Here is a 15060-nt window from a genome sequence, read left to right on the forward strand (position 1 = left end):
GCACAGGTCCCGGGTGGGAGGATCCTCGTTAGTTCTGCCCGGCCCGGCTGGGAGCCGCCTCCACCGGGCTGAGAAAACGCTGTTCTTCCTGCCGGTGTAACGTCAGAGGCGGAGACGCTCTGGTTTGAAAGGCGCCGTGCCTGGAAACCCCCCCCACCAGCCGCATATTTTCCCCTAAATGAGCCTTTTCCAGTACCAAACACTTTCTGGTTTCACGGGGGTTCGTGTCCCGCCCAAGTTCCCTCCCCTCGTGGTTCCTGCCACATCCAAGGGTCCGTTATGTCCCTACAGGTCCAGGCACAGCCACGTGTGGGTCCGTGTCAGGGGCCTACCTGCCGCTGTCTTGCTGTTTTCTCAACACCATCATCTTTTCATGAAGTAATTTCACCCCCAGGATTAAGGGGAAACCTCCCAGGTGGAATCCCTTAGGATATGAAATGGCCTGTGGCTTCACCCGTGCTCACAGCCCAGCTGTGGAGCAGTGTTGCACTATATATATGTTATATATCTCAGTATATATATATATGTTTTTGGTATCTACTTCCAGGAAGAGGAAGAAAGGAGGTCTCTTGCTAGAGCCAGATGAGAAAGAAGAAGAAAGGGCTCAGCAGAATGAAGAGGAGGAGGAAGTAGATCACGTAGAGCAGGTGGCAAGAAACAGAGAAGAAGAAGAAAAAAAGAAAGAGGAGGCTCTTTGGGCCAGTTTCCTTAGTGATGTGGGACAGAAACCCAAAGCAGGGGCTGCCACACAAGTGACACAAGCTAAGAAGGTAACGGGGGCCTGGGCCTTCACCCAGGGAGTGTGGGGAGGGCCTAAAGCTTCAGAGCAGACGGCGTTGGGTCTGGCTGGTGCCAGTTGACAGTCAGAGCTGGGAAGAGGCGGGTTTACCTCTGCTCCGTCTGATTTGTGAGCCTGGAGCCCCACCATGGGGCAAACTGTAAACTGCTGGTTCCCTTCCACCTGGGGTGGTGGTCTGTGATCTGGCAGTGCTGCTGTTGGAGCTGTGTGTCACAGTGTCCCACGGAGCCCTGTGGGCTTCTCTTCCTGCTCTTGGCTTCTCCTTGTGACAGAGAAGCAGCACAGTGAGCTTCAGTCCCAGCTGTGCTTGCGGGCTCTGCTCTCCCCCGAGGTTTGTGCCTTTTGATGCCCAAAACCAGGGGGACTCTGTGTGAGTGGGGAAACAGCAGAGCCCTGTGCTGGCATCTCTGTGCCTTGTCCTTCATCCTCGTGCAGTGAGGGGTCTGGAAGATGCTGTGTGTTGGGATGGACATTTGTAAGAGGGATGAATCTGGGTTTCTCTAGTTGCTGTTATAAACACCACTGACATACTCGCTCTCTGTGAGGTTTTCTGTAGGGAGAATCCTCTGTGTAACCCACTGTTTAAAATTATTTAGTTCTTAGAAAAACCAAACACACATATTTGCCTTGCAAAGCCTTTCACACTGAAGGTGTAGAGAAGGGTACCAAATTTGACCCTCTGTTGCTAGAATTGACTTTTTTTTTTTTTCTTTTTGAGTGAAAAAAAGAAAAATATTCAGTCAAAAAATACTCTGTACCCAAAGTCTGGACTCTCCAAGCAGTGATGCCTGGTGAGTGCAGTTCTCACCGGGTGAAGCTTCTTTCTGCAACTGCAGGAGTGTTGCAGAACAAGTGTGGTTGTGTAATCCTTGCTTGCAACTGTTAGAAGAAGAGTCCTTTCATCTGAACCCTCCTGCTTCTCCCCACCTCAGTGACTGGCTGAAGAGCTCAGATGGTTACAGGTAGAACTAGAAGCAAAGAGGAGGAGTTCTGAGCAATTTGGCTTTTAAGGCTGATCACTAAAACATGAGTGGTCTCTGAAAGCTCCTCTGTAGCTTAGAATAATTTATGGAGAGATGCAGTTCCTCTGTTGTCCTTGTGAACTGCTTAATTTGAAGTCAGGAAGTCTGCTTGAAGGTCTTCTGTGGTGTGTGGCTGATTTAGAGCAAGAATTTTTGGGTTTGTTTTGATTATTTGTAGGGTCTGAGGTTTTTTTATGGGTGCTATTAAAAGCTGTAGTTGTTGATTGAGTAAAATAAGTGGTGGTGTTGACAAATAGCTTAATAAAGATATTTCCCTCTCACATTAAAGAGATGTTATTGACAAGTAGCTTAATATTGTCAGGGTTCTCTATGAAGATCAGCTTTCCTTTTAACTGATGAGTTGTGTTCTATATTCCTGAGTAAAAATAAACACATTTCTGTGTAATCCACCCTGGCAGCTTTACTTTTAGTTTGGGAGAACTGAGTCTTCAGGCTTTTGCTTGCTTTCTGAATGGCAGCAGTGTGTTCTTGCTCCTTCCTACATTTAATTACAGTTCCACTTTGGGGTCTGTTTTGTTCCTTGAGCTCCACTGAGAACCTGGAACCAAACTGGGGCTTAAACTGCAGCTGCTGCCTGAGGTCAGCACTAGGTCCCCGGCCCCTTGGAGTGATAACTTGTCTTGGCTCCACAAATGTATTGTTTTGCTTTCTCCTTTGTATATTTTGTAGGCTGAAGAAGAGAAGAGCAGGAACAACCTTCAGGAGAAACCAAAAGAGTCTGAGAAGCCAAAAGATTCAGGAAAAGTGACAATCACCAAAGTGTTTGATTTTGCTGGTGAGGAAGTCAGGTGAGTGGCATGTGTGAGGTGTGGACTCGATGCAGACCGGGTGCCGCTGTTCTGCAGGCAGGCTGGAGATGTGCTGTGACACCTGGTGTATCTTCTTTTTCCTTCACACTTTGTTTTGATCATGGGCACAGACAGACCTCAAGGAAAATGAAGCCAAGATTTTTCTGCCTGAGGGCTGCAGAGTATCCTTATATCCAGACCTCAGTCTTTGCTCGACTTCAAAATACGCCTGTAAATTCACTTAAGCTTCCCCATCTGCACAGTTCCAAGTGGCTGGCAAAGCTTCCCGGTGCCACTGTGAAGGTTGAGACAAGGAGAGAACTGTGTTGGCCCCACAGGGATGGCAGTAATGTGATTTATTCCTTCAGTGCAGTCCAGGCCCTGAGCTGGAGGCAGGATATTTGCTAGGACTTTCCTCGGTGAGGTGCACGATCCACTACAAAAATCTGCAGATAGTGAGAGGTGTTCTGCTGAAGGGACTAATAGCTGAGTGCTGGTACCTGTGAAACAGCTGCAACAAAGGGGATGGGCGAGGTAAAATCAGCATTTAGGCTGAGTTTGGCTTGTAAGATGCTGTTCAGCCTGGGGAAGAGAAGGCTTTAGTTCTAGAGAGAATAATTCTAGTGGTCTTCCAGTACCTGAAAGGGACCTACAAGAAAGCTGGGGAGGGACTTTTTATAAGGGCAGTTAGTGATAGAAAAAGGGGAAATGGCTCTAAACTGGAAGAGGGGAGCTTTAGATGGGACATGAGGAAGAAATTATTTGGTGTGAGGGTGGTGAGGCACTGGCCCAGGTTGGCCAGAGAAACTGTGGCTGCTCCTCCCTGGAAGTGTTGAAGGCCAGGTTGGATGAGGCTTTGAGCAACCTGGTCTAGTGGAAGATGTCCCTGCTGCTGGCAGGGGGGTTGGAACTGGATGAGCTTTAAGATCCCTTCCAACCCAGACCATTCTGTGGTTCTATGATTCTCTGCCTCTTGGGCTGTGCTGTAAAAAGGGGCAGGTGTTTTATGAATGTTTAAGACCAGAACTGAGGGCCCTGGGTGAACCTGCTTGAAATCTGAATGCTCTGAGACCTTGTGGTTATTACCGTGGTGTATTTTTTTTATCTGTTACCTCGCTGTAAAACGGCTTTTACAGCCAGATGAGGGTTTCTCCGGTGGTGTGTGGCAGCAGAGGGCAACAGTTCCCAGCAGTAACACCCACGCTGCCTGAAGCCGGAGGAGGAAGCAGAGAGCAGGGATTTCCGCTGCTCTTGCTTTGTTGTCAGCACTGCTGCCCGAGCTGTTTGAAAAATCTGAGGAGAGCTGTGAATCACAGTAACGACATCCCTAAAAAACAGGCTGCAGGAACACCCTTTGTTCCCTGATAAAACAGCAAAGAGCTGAACCACTGCAGCTTTGCTGAGAGAGACAATCCGTCATCGCCCTCCTGTGAAGGAAGGGGCTAAGTCTTTCCCGTGGACTTTGTGGCTACTCCTCCCTGGAAGTGTTGAAGGCCAGGTTGGATGAGGCTTTGAGCAACCTGGTCTAGCAGAAGGTGTCCCTGCTGATGGCAGGGGGGTTGGAACTGGATGAGCTTGAAGGTCCCTTCCAACCCAAACCAGTCTGGGATTCCGTGACAGATAAAAATCTGTAGCAGAATTACAGACAGAAATTTTGTCTTCTGATACACACTCCCCTCCTCAGCTGCCAGCTTGTTTGTCCTTGGTTTTCCTGTTTTGTTTTGTTCTGATTCAAATGCAATGTCCTACCAGGTGAGAACAGCTCAAGGAACAGGACTGCAGGGTTATGGTACAAAAGTCTTGTTGGTTCTGCCGTGTCCTCAGATGTCACCCGGCAGAATTGTGTTTCTGGTGCTTTGGGGTTGCATGAAATCAGCGTGCAATCTTACTCGAGGTCTGGACGTGTCTCTCTGGGTGTTGTAGGTGAGTGTCATGTCCTAACACGAGCACAGACGTGTATCAGGGGTTGTTTCACAAGGAAACTGGTGTTGTAGGCTTTCTTCAGACCATGAGTCTTCTGCTTGTGGAAAGGAATGGGGGGGGTTTTTTTGGTGCATTGTTTTTGAAGTTGGAACCCCTTAAAGTAGGGAGCTAGTAAAAACCTTTCCTTGAAGCCTCTTGTTTATCTGTCTCTATGAAAAGAAGCCCCAGATAACGATGATTTAGGCACAGAATTGCTCAGGTTTTGGTCTGATTCTGGCATTCTGGATTTTGCATGGCGGTTACAGATCAGCTTCACCAGTGCTGCTCTTGCTTTTATTGGTGATACTAGTTGGAGGAGGCTGGGAAACTTCCTCTGTCCTTCAAAAAGTGGCTTGAACAGAACTTCTCCATGGCTCTGAAGATGCTGAATTTGTGCTTTTGACATCTTATCTGTTGGTTTTTAATAGCTAGAGTAAGAAGTTTCTGAGTTAAAGGCATATTTTTCTGCACCCGTTGCTCTTCCAGCATCCTTTGTATGACTCAGTCCGGGCTGTTTCCCTTGGGGAACTGCAAAGGAATCAATACAAATTTCTCCTGATTTTTTTTTTTTTTTTTATCAAATATGCAGAATCTGGAGCCTGGGAGATTGTAATCCTGCAAACACCAAGGCAAATGTATTTTTTTGTTGTTTACAGCAGCTGTCGTGTCAACAGGTTACAGAGCCAACAAGAGGAGGTTTGCAGCGAGGTCTGGAGGACTGTGTTCTGCTGGTGCCAGAGTTACAACACGCTGCTTTCCTTAGCTCTTTGATAAGGGAAAAATCCTTCAGGGCTTTTTGTCCCCTTAGTCTTTGTGATATTCAAAGCTGAAGCTTTTGTGGTTTTTTGCTGCATCTTGCACCTCTCAATGTGTTCTGCTGTTAGCTGTGGGTGATATCTAAGGAGCTATCACTGCTTACAGCTACTGGTACTTTCCTGTAACAGGCTTTTTCTTCAGAATTAGGTTCTCTTTGCACGACCCCAACGTCTGCAAATGCTCTGAATACCGAACGCTGAGTTCCTTGCCTGGGGAAGCAGCTGGCAAATTCTTAGTTACAAAGGCCAACACACGGTAGCTGTGTGTGTGCATGTGTGTTTCTGGACTGAAAGAACTGAAATGAGACAGCTGTCTCTGTTGCTTTCTGTTCTAAATGGTTTGAGGTTACTTCTGAGTGTTGCTCTTTTGAAAGCTTGAGAAGAATTTAGATCAGTGTTTAAACACTGAGAGATTCAGGGCACAAATTTCGACAGTCTGCTCACTGAAGCTCTTAACAGGTGATCATTTAGCCCTGACCTCATGTTGCAGAACCATTTATTTTCTCCTGTAAGAAGATGGCATAATCTCTCTCGCATGGTTAGAGTAGCAGAAGTCTCTTGAAAGAGATCCCCAGCTACAGGGCTATCCTGGAGTAGTGAGAGACCTTCCTCTTTAAGCTGTCAGCTTCCCTGTAGGTTATTGGTGCACTTTATGTCCATTTTGATTAGCCTGTGCTGTATCAGTTGCTAACGCTGAACTTCAGGTTTGGAGTGTTACAGGCCACCAATTACCAAATAAAGAATTAAATTTAGTGGCTTTTAATTTTGTAAAATGCATTATTTAGTAAAACCAAAGCCGTTGAATCCTGGAACTAGAAAGAGTTTTTAACCCATTTCTGTGTTTTCCAGTTGTGACTGTTCTGTCTGCTTTTCATTCCTCCCTGGTGTTCAGTAGATGAGGAGCAGCAGGTGACTGTCACCCAAAGGGCTGTAACTGTGGGCAGTGGGAGCAATTTGCAAAGGCAGTTCAGCATCTAAGTGGAAGTTCAAGTCATTTCTCACTGGCAGAGGAGATTGAAGCTCCTTTGAAGCCTCTGGTTGATGAACTTGCCTCCCAATGCAGGATGTGTGGTTGCATTAGTAGGGAATCACATCCCTGGTGCCAGGGTTTATCGGTTGCAAAATGTGATTGCTCTATGATGAGGTTTGTTTTCTCTTTGCCACTCCAAACTACTTTGACCTTTGGCTTTCTTTAAACCACTGCTGTGCTCAGTGTGTCAAAATGGTTCTTCTGTGCTCCTTCCATGAAAGTCAACTTTGTGTCCATCCAGGACTGCAGCAGAATGCAGCTCACACACCTGGAGCTGGCCCAGCCCCATGGTGTCAGTCACAGTCAGGTAACAGCTTGGGAGGGAAGAGCAAGTTGGGTCATTGAGTGCTTGCAGGAGTAGGTTTTAGTTTGAAACAACTTCTGTGTACCTTCATTTGGCTTGTGGGAGGCAAAACGAAGTTGAGAGGAGTAATGGTGTCTGGCTGAGGTGCTAGCTCAGGAATGGGAGGGCCTGTGTTCCACACCCAGCTTTGTTCATACATCACAAATTCCAAGGACTCGAACCTCGAAGCTTCATATTTCTGTGCATATCAGTTGGACTTGGTGATCTTGGAGGTCTCTTCCAACCTTAATGATTCTGTGAGATGTGCTTTGCTCACTCAGGTTATCCTTCTGGTGGGAATGCTTTCCTGGTGTCGCAGAGCTGCTGTGCTGTACTCAGTGTTGTGTTGTGTTGGCAAAACTGTGGCTTGTGCTGCTTCAGTGACCCTTGGCCGCTTCCCCGTGAGCATGACCAAAGCAGCCAAGTCAAAGCCAGACCATAGTAGGGCTCCACTCGCCATCTGTCACTGGGGAGAGCCCAGCTCTTTGCCTGAAATCTGGCGAGGTGTTCTGGTCACAGCTCCCTTTACTGTCCCACAAGGCTGTCTTCTCCAGGAGTGCTGGTTTTTGGGGTCCAGAAAGGCTCCCAACAGGCTCGGCAATGGCCTCAGACCTCTGCACTGTGGTCCCTTCTGGCCCCATCCTCACCACTGGTAGGTGGCAATTAGCTAACTTCTTGGAGGCAACTGCTCCTGACTCCTGGAGGACTTGGGGATTAGATTCTGCATTAACGTTCAGCTTTTTTCTTGAGCTCCTTCACTGCGCTTGCACCCTCTGAACCTGTTTCTTCCAGCGCTCTCGCATGTCTGGCAGGTGTTCCTGTGATGTGAGGAATTCTTGGCTTCTCACCACATCTGGGGCCAGAATTGTCATGCAGGCTGCATGGCTGCTGGCAGCGTGCTGGGCCTGGATCCACATCAAAATGTGTCAGGAAGAGATTTCCAGATCTCTCTCTCTGTGTCAGCAATGTGAGCTCCCTTCTGCTGCCTCGATGCTGGGATAAGCGAGTGCAAAGATCCAGCTGGTGCTTCCTTTCAGGCTGTGTGTCTTCCTCCTGCTGAGCAGCTGGTAAGTGCTGAAGGCATCATTCTTACTGCTGTGTCACAAGTTGCCAGACCACAGAGCCCTGAACCTGAAGCATTCACAGGCAGGGAGCTGGGGGTTTATTGTGGACCTTGAATAAATGTTTGACCAGTGAACTCTTCAGTTACTTTCATATTTGAAGGCTGAGCAGATGGGTGAGATCTTGCTGAGGTTGACTGAAGCTTATCTTTTCAGGTTGAGCTCAGTAATCTTTATCTGCTTCTTAAGTGCCTGTTTTCTGATTAATTCAGGCTGCTTTTGAAGGTATTCCTCAGTGCTTGCCTGATTAAAGCTTACTGTTGTTTTGAAACTTGGTGTTGGAATGTCCATGCCTGGTGGGGCAGCAAGCCCCACACAGTGTTCTTGCTGGAAGAGCTCTCAGCATAAATTTTCAGCTGTGAAAATCACCTGACTTATGGTGATTTTAAATTTTTTTTTTCCTTGCTCCAAGGGACAGAAGATGACCCAATTCCATGGATATTACTTGCTTTTTCAGATTGCTTTTAGGTGGGTTTTAATAAGGTGTTTAGTCCAGAGGTACATACAAAGGAGCAGAAAGCTCTCTGATGTGTGTGAAGTCCTTGAAGACTTTCCAGATGTAAAGAGGGAAGATCCTTCGCTTTCCTACAGAACTTTCTGTCCATGTATCTCAAAGTGGTGTAATACCCCATTTGGGAATATGAAAGCTGAGGCATACTGGAGTTGATGACACCCACTGATTCACTGGGGCTCCTGGATCTCATGACTCATGATGCCCAAGCTTCATTCGTGCGTTGCACATACCGGATCCAACCAGGAAGGGCCGGTGCCAAACGTACCGGACAATACGCAGCGTCACACAGAATGTGGGACTTGCTGCTGGATATAATGAATGCTTCAAAGTTCATACAGTGTCACAGAAGGAACTGGGCAAACTCATGTCACAAAAATTCACCTGAGACTTGAGCTGTCTCTGGATAAGGGCTCTGTGCTGGTGGTTCTTGGAGAAGACAGGATTTGTGACTTAGCCTGCTGCAGCGTGACTGCTTTTATTTGTGTGTCCTCCCTGCTTCAAGGGAGCACATTGTGCTGAGCAGAGTTGAGAGGCAGGTTGTGTTCTAGGTTAGGGAAGATGATGGTTCACAGAGCAGCTGTTGCATCATAAAAGCAAAATGTAAAGCTTTAAAGAGGTACATAAAGTCTCCAATTAATAACTAAATAGTTATAAACTTAAATCATTGTAGTAATTACTGGGGTTTGTACTGATTGAGGTTGATATTTCATCTGCCACAGCTGAAGTGTGTGAAAGAGAACCTCATTTTCATCTGCTGCTGTTTGTAAATGGTTATCATTTAGACTGTTCCTGGAGAAAAAAAAAAACCCACCTCATTACACATTGTGTTGCTGCTTCCCAGGTTTTCAGCCTACCTCAAGGATTCACAAAAAAGAGATTGTTCTGAGGTTGGACCTTCAGTTGGATCAGCGGGTTTTGGTGGTCAAATTAATGACGTTTTGAGCAGGAGAAGCAGAGGTGAAGTGAGGTGGCTGAGGGCAGGTTCTTGTCAGCAGGCTTGCCTGTGCTGATGAAAGCCCTTTGTCAGCCACTGCAGCAGATCTCCTTTGTACTAGAACGCTGTTGAGATGGGAGTTGCACGGGCAGGGCTACAGCCCATGTCCAGAGTTTTTTTTTGGTGTCTCATGGAGTCCTCAAGGTCAACATAGCATTCACTTTGACCTGGTTGAGTGGAGTGGTGAGGTCTGAGCCCAGCCTGTGTCGTTAGCTGGGCTGCAGGACTCCTCACCTTGGTGAGCTGCTGGGGCGAGCTGTTCAGAGCTGGGTAAGGGCTGATTTATTCCCCTGCGGCAAGGAGAAGTGCTGACCTGTGCGCAGCGGAGCTGAGCTTATAATTCAGTTCTATGCAGTGGCACAGTGCTGCTGCTGGGGGATTTCTTGATGCTGCCTCTTGTTACTGAAATACTGCTTTTCTTTTTTTCATCTTAGCTCATCTGGGTGTTTGTTGAATAGAGGAACAGCACCTATGTCCTAGACTGCTCACTGTTTCTAACTTGAGATCTGCTGTCCTCTTCCAGACCTTCAGCCCCTCAATCCCGACCCTTTTCAGGAGAGAGCAGGTGGAAATGGCTGCAGGAGAAGCAGCTCAGACATCTGAGAACGGCTCAAGCTTTCCAAGGTCCTTGTTCAGCCTCTGCTTTCCTTCTCAGTGGCTGTGCTGTCCTCTCTGCTCCTTACCTGACAACTGAGACCAACCAAATGTGACAAAATTGGGAAACAAAGGGGGTGTAAGCCAGGGAGTTTGGGAGACTACCTGCTATTGCATGGGTTTGCTTTAAAGACAGTTAAGGCTGAGCAATAGCCACTGCTTCTGCTTCTTCGTGGCAAACATTGAGCAGGAGTGGGGAGGATGCTGAAGCTGATAGAGTTAATGTATTTCAAGGGAAAGGAGGAAAAAAGAGCAGGGAATTCACACCCGCAAGTCTCAGGATTTAGAGCTGGCACAGAGAACCATTTTAAAAATGTGTAATTGTCCATCTGCGTTCTTGTTCCGTGGTCTCAGCATGGCTCAGTCAGATGTGTTGGGCTAATTAGCACTGAGAGAACATGCAAGACCATTAACTCTCTCCCTACCTTGTGATGCTGTTCAGGAAACTCAGCGGATAAGTAACAGCGAGGGGTTGGCAGATGCTCAGGCTTCTCACTGGGTGTGAATCTTGGTCATTTATTTTGTGCTCGTGGGGTTTGGAGCTATGCTGAGTGAAGGACAGTTGCTTTTAAAATCAGGAGAAGGACCAGTAGTTTGGGTGTGCATGTCTTACTGATGTAGGGAGCGTGGTGCATGTCAGCTCAAGGCTGATATGTCTGTGACATGTTCCATACATGATTTTTTTGCAAAAGCCTTTGCTGTGTTGTTTATACATGTGAGTGAGAAGGCAGGTGAGCGTTACCAAAGCCCTGCCTTTTTTTCTGGGTGGATAGCAAGTGATACACAGCTCCCACAGGATGAGGTAGATGAATGTTGTCAGATTAGATATGGAAGACAATGAATTGAACTAGTAGCAGCAGAGGAAGACACCTCTCGTTGTATTTTAGTGTGCTTTTTGCAATGGCTGTGACTGCAGTAGCGAGGGAATATTAGGAACAGCAAGATAAATTAATTTCAGTAGCACCTTGAAAAGCCACTCCCAAGCCCAGCCTCTCTGAGGATTTTGTTTTGTGTTGATGACCAGTGGTGCAAGATGTTCATAGGGTTTTATCCCCAGTCCTCCTTGGCTAAGGGGTTCTAGAGAAATGTATTCCAGCCACTTTTCCAGTGACATACCTCTTCCTCAGTGATGCTTGCACAGTGCAAAAGCTTTGGCTTTTAAGTCTTTTCCCAGAAATTTAATCTGAGCAATAGAAGCCTGGGGATGATGCCTTGGGACTGTAAGACAAGTCAAACCATTCAGAATTACATGGAATATGAATGGGATTGCTGTTCAGAGGTTGTGACTGGTTGCTTTTCTATGAACAAGCATCAAAATGCTGCTCTTGGCATAATAGAGTGTAGGCAGCAGCCTGTTCCTGGCCTTGTGCTGTTGTTATTCTTTTATTCTTAGAGGTCAGAGCATTCCTTGGTTATCCCCAGTTTATATTGGCTTTTTCCAATTTAAAAAACAACTATTGATTTGGTTGTTGTTGTTGTTGGGGTTTTTTTGGAAGCCAGTAAGTGAAAAGATGTTACCTTTCAAAAGCTGCTTAAGAATGAAAGGATCTCGGGGGCACATTTTTATAACCTTTCCTCTGTGCACATCCATTCCCTGATGCTTCAGAATTTCCTTGGGGAGTCCTGGTGTTGTACAATGCTGATTGGCACGATGGTGGCCCGGAGATGAGGTGATTAAGTGTGGGCAGGAGCTGTGTTGTGTGCTGCTTCACTCACTAAGCATTTGCCTTTCTCCAAGGCAGCTGCAGAAATTAAAACTTGATAAACAGTGTGACAAATCCAGCCAGGACTCTGAGCCAGAGCACTTGCTTCTAAAAGTAAATCATGGTATGGTCTGCTGAATGTGCTTCGAGAAGGGGAAGGGCCTAGGGAACAGCTTCTGCTGAGGTTTTTTCATTAGTAGATCTGCAGATGAGGCTTCTGCATCAATGGGGAAACCAAAACAGAGAGGGGCTGTGACTTGCAAAGCGTTACAGAGCAGTGCCAGCTTTTTCCAGTGTGTTATCTGGTGTTCACTGACGTGCTGACTTCTGTCTTCTTCCTTTATGTTCCTGTGCTTTTGAAAATCCCAAAGTGACTGAGCAGATGTCCACCTGGAAGTCCTCTTATGCTTCTAGTACAGCTCAATGCTTTTAAGGAAGTAATTGATGTGTGCTGGTTTCATTTTGCTGGTAATCAGTGTGATGGAAAAGAAGGCTCAGCTGGGATCTCCAGGGGTGGGAGGAGTCTCAGAGCATCTCTGAAATGATGGCTTGACCTCCAGATTAACTTGGGTATTTCTAGGGCTTTTAAAGCTGGCACGTCTGGGTGCTGCACCAGCTTTGGGAACTGGATGACCAACTTCCTTCTCCCATTTTCACATTCTTCCAAGTGTTTTCTGCCTGTGTTGTGTGTGGTTACTGTGGAAATACTTAAGTAAAAATCCCACCTTCCCCAGTAGGTAAGGGAGGAGACATTTCTCCTTCTCTACCTGGTGCTCTGACAATTTCCTGACTTTTAAAATCTGGAAACAGAAGGTGCTTAGTGAGCTGTTCAGGCCTTACAGGGTCTCTTTTGCTCTTAGTAAGGAGATCTTTTGTCCCTCTGTTCATGCCTTCATTGCAGGGGTCTCAGATCCAGTCCCAGCCCTTTGCTGCTTGCCCTGTTTCCCTTGCTCCTGAGCTGTTGCCTCATTCCTGACAGTTCCAGGCTCAGAAAGGGGCTTTTGATGTCTGGTGAGATGCTGGCAGAGCCTGCTTTGCAGCCCTTGGGCCTGGGGTTTCCCCTTCTGGAAAGTGCAGCTTGTGAGATGGATTTTGTGTGTGTGTGTGTGTGTGTGTGTGTGTGTGTGTAGCTAAGAGATTTTGAGGCAGGAGGGTTTCTGTGTTAGCCTGAAGGGAAAGCAAAGCTGTTTGCTGCCTTACCGTCTCATTAACACATTACAAACCGAGTCAAGCTTAGTCTGGCCTTTTCCCCATCCCCGGGGGATGTTTCTGCTTTGTAGTGTGTGTTGGCTCCTGTTGTGATCCATGTAACCTTTGTGTCCAGTGTTCATAGCTCTTCAGTGAATTTTGAACCCCTGGCTCTTCAGATGTGTGATACTCCTTCCCTCACCAAGAGAAGAGATCCGTAACACAAACGTGGCACTGCATGGCCAGAGTTGCGGGGTTGCTGGGATCTCTCTTGCTTTCAGTGTACTTGCCAGTCATGGTTAACAGGGTCAGAGGACCATCACGCTCACACATACAGCAGCTGCATCTGCTCACCTGGATTGTTCAGCTCAGAGGTGTGTTCCGTAATTTTGAAGTTAATCCTTTTGGGAGGTACAAATAAAAATGACAGGATGCCTCAGAGACTGAAATGCAAACTCCACGTTGGGATTTTGGGCTGGCCAAGGGAATGGTTAGCCAAAGACGCAAGCAGAGACCCAGTGCTTGGTGATACTTAAAACTGGGGTGGATAAATCTCCAGCCAACAGGGAAGTGAAGTCTTGTGCCCTGGCTGTGAGTCACGTTTGATGTGCTCTACCTATTGCAAGCCCCAGTGGGAGCTCGGTGACTGGAGTGTTACTTCCCTTTGGATTTAGAGAGCCTCTTGTAGAAGTAGCAAGCAGAAGCCCAAAAGGGACCCGACAGCCTGGTCAGCATCTCAGGTGGCAGCACTGTCCATATGTTTTCTTTAGATCTGTCACAGAGTCTTTGTCATCCAAGAGATGATGATGGAAAATTGTTTGTTTCCTTCAAGGCTTACGAGGTCAGGATGTGGATGTCAAAAAGCACTTTTTATGCATTATTGATGTTAAATACCATTCACCTCTGCTTGTTTTCAGATGAATTGGTTTGAGGTGCAACCTGGGCTGACTGCTTGGCTAGCAGCACACACCCACTGTGAGTAGCAGCACCAGGCAGGCAGCTTGGCCCTCGCCTGACTCCAGGAGAACTCTGATCAGATTTGTTTCTTTTTAAAAACCAGCCAGCAGCTTCTGCGCAGATAGGCAGCCCACAAAATTATCAGTCGCTCCAGCCTGGTCTTGTCTGTGTTGCTTCAGGGCTCAATTTCCCAGGGAATAGCTTCTCCCACCTGGTTTGAAGAACAAGATGTGGAGAATGTTGGTTTGTTTTTTTTTTCTGAAACGGAGAAAACTAATGTTTTACTTTGCAATTAGAAAAATGATGGGGACCTCTTTATTTTATCTCTGTTTGCTTTAAACCAGGTAATCAAGCATAAAATAAATACATACCCAGTGTACAGGCAGATGTGGCCTGGAGGTTCAGTTGTGTGAGGACTTAATTCTCTCCTGGAAGGTGCTGAACATGGGCACTCCACTGGCTTCAACATCTTGCAGGCTGAGGCACCTGCCTCTCGTGCAGTGCATCTGTCTGCAGAAGGCACCTAGGACATCACAGCTCAAGCACAAGAGTCCGCCAAAAAACTCTTCAGACTAAATATTCCTCATGGCTCAGAAAGGATTAGTTTTTTTACAAACCCCTGTAGATGAGTATTGCTTGCTCCTCAAGTGATCATTCCAGAAGGCTGAAGGACTCCTTAATGAAGCTAGACACAGATGGGGAATATTGAAAAAGGATAATTAACCTCATTTCCCCCCGCCCCCCAGCCTTGGTCTGTGATTCCCCAGAGCTAACAGCATTAAGATCATGTGGAAAGTTTTATAATTGTGCCAAGTCTAAACTGGGACAGGTTTCCCACGTGAGGACTGTGTGTCCTGAGTCCGAGTGGTAAAGAGCTGGTGTTTTCCAGAACTTCCACTCTTGCTGTCCCTTTCTCAGCATGGAGGTCAGGGAAGATGGTACCTTTGTGCCACTGCAGTTAAGGGTCTTCATTATCTTCTCAGCTCAAGTCCCCTTGTACCCAAATAACCAACGTGTGCTTTCTCAGCCTGGTGTGCACCAGGCTTTTTGATGAGGAGAATGCCACTGTGTTGAGCCACCTCGGGGGTAAGTTGGAGGGATTTTGGTACTTGGGGTGCATAATGTTGCTATCACACAGCACACTAGGGA

At 47.0% G+C, this 15060-nt stretch overlaps 1 protein-coding gene across 1 annotated transcript in view; it reads left to right on the top strand.

Annotated features, from left to right (window-relative positions):
- Nucleotides 1-547: 547 nt before the first annotated feature.
- The window catches only part of LOC104522985 (craniofacial development protein 1-like), a gene marked incomplete at both ends in the record, with an annotated part of 19565 nt that continues 5052 nt past the window's right edge, over nt 548-15060 (top strand). The window contains 2 exon segments of the mRNA XM_010165417.1: nt 548-770; nt 2512-2630. Coding sequence (XP_010163719.1) covers nt 548-770; nt 2512-2630 — 342 coding nt within the window.

Source organism: Antrostomus carolinensis, unplaced genomic scaffold (assembly GCF_000700745.2).
Source record: "Antrostomus carolinensis isolate BGI_N321 unplaced genomic scaffold, ASM70074v2 scaffold15373, whole genome shotgun sequence".
NCBI lineage: Eukaryota > Metazoa > Chordata > Aves > Caprimulgiformes > Caprimulgidae > Antrostomus > Antrostomus carolinensis.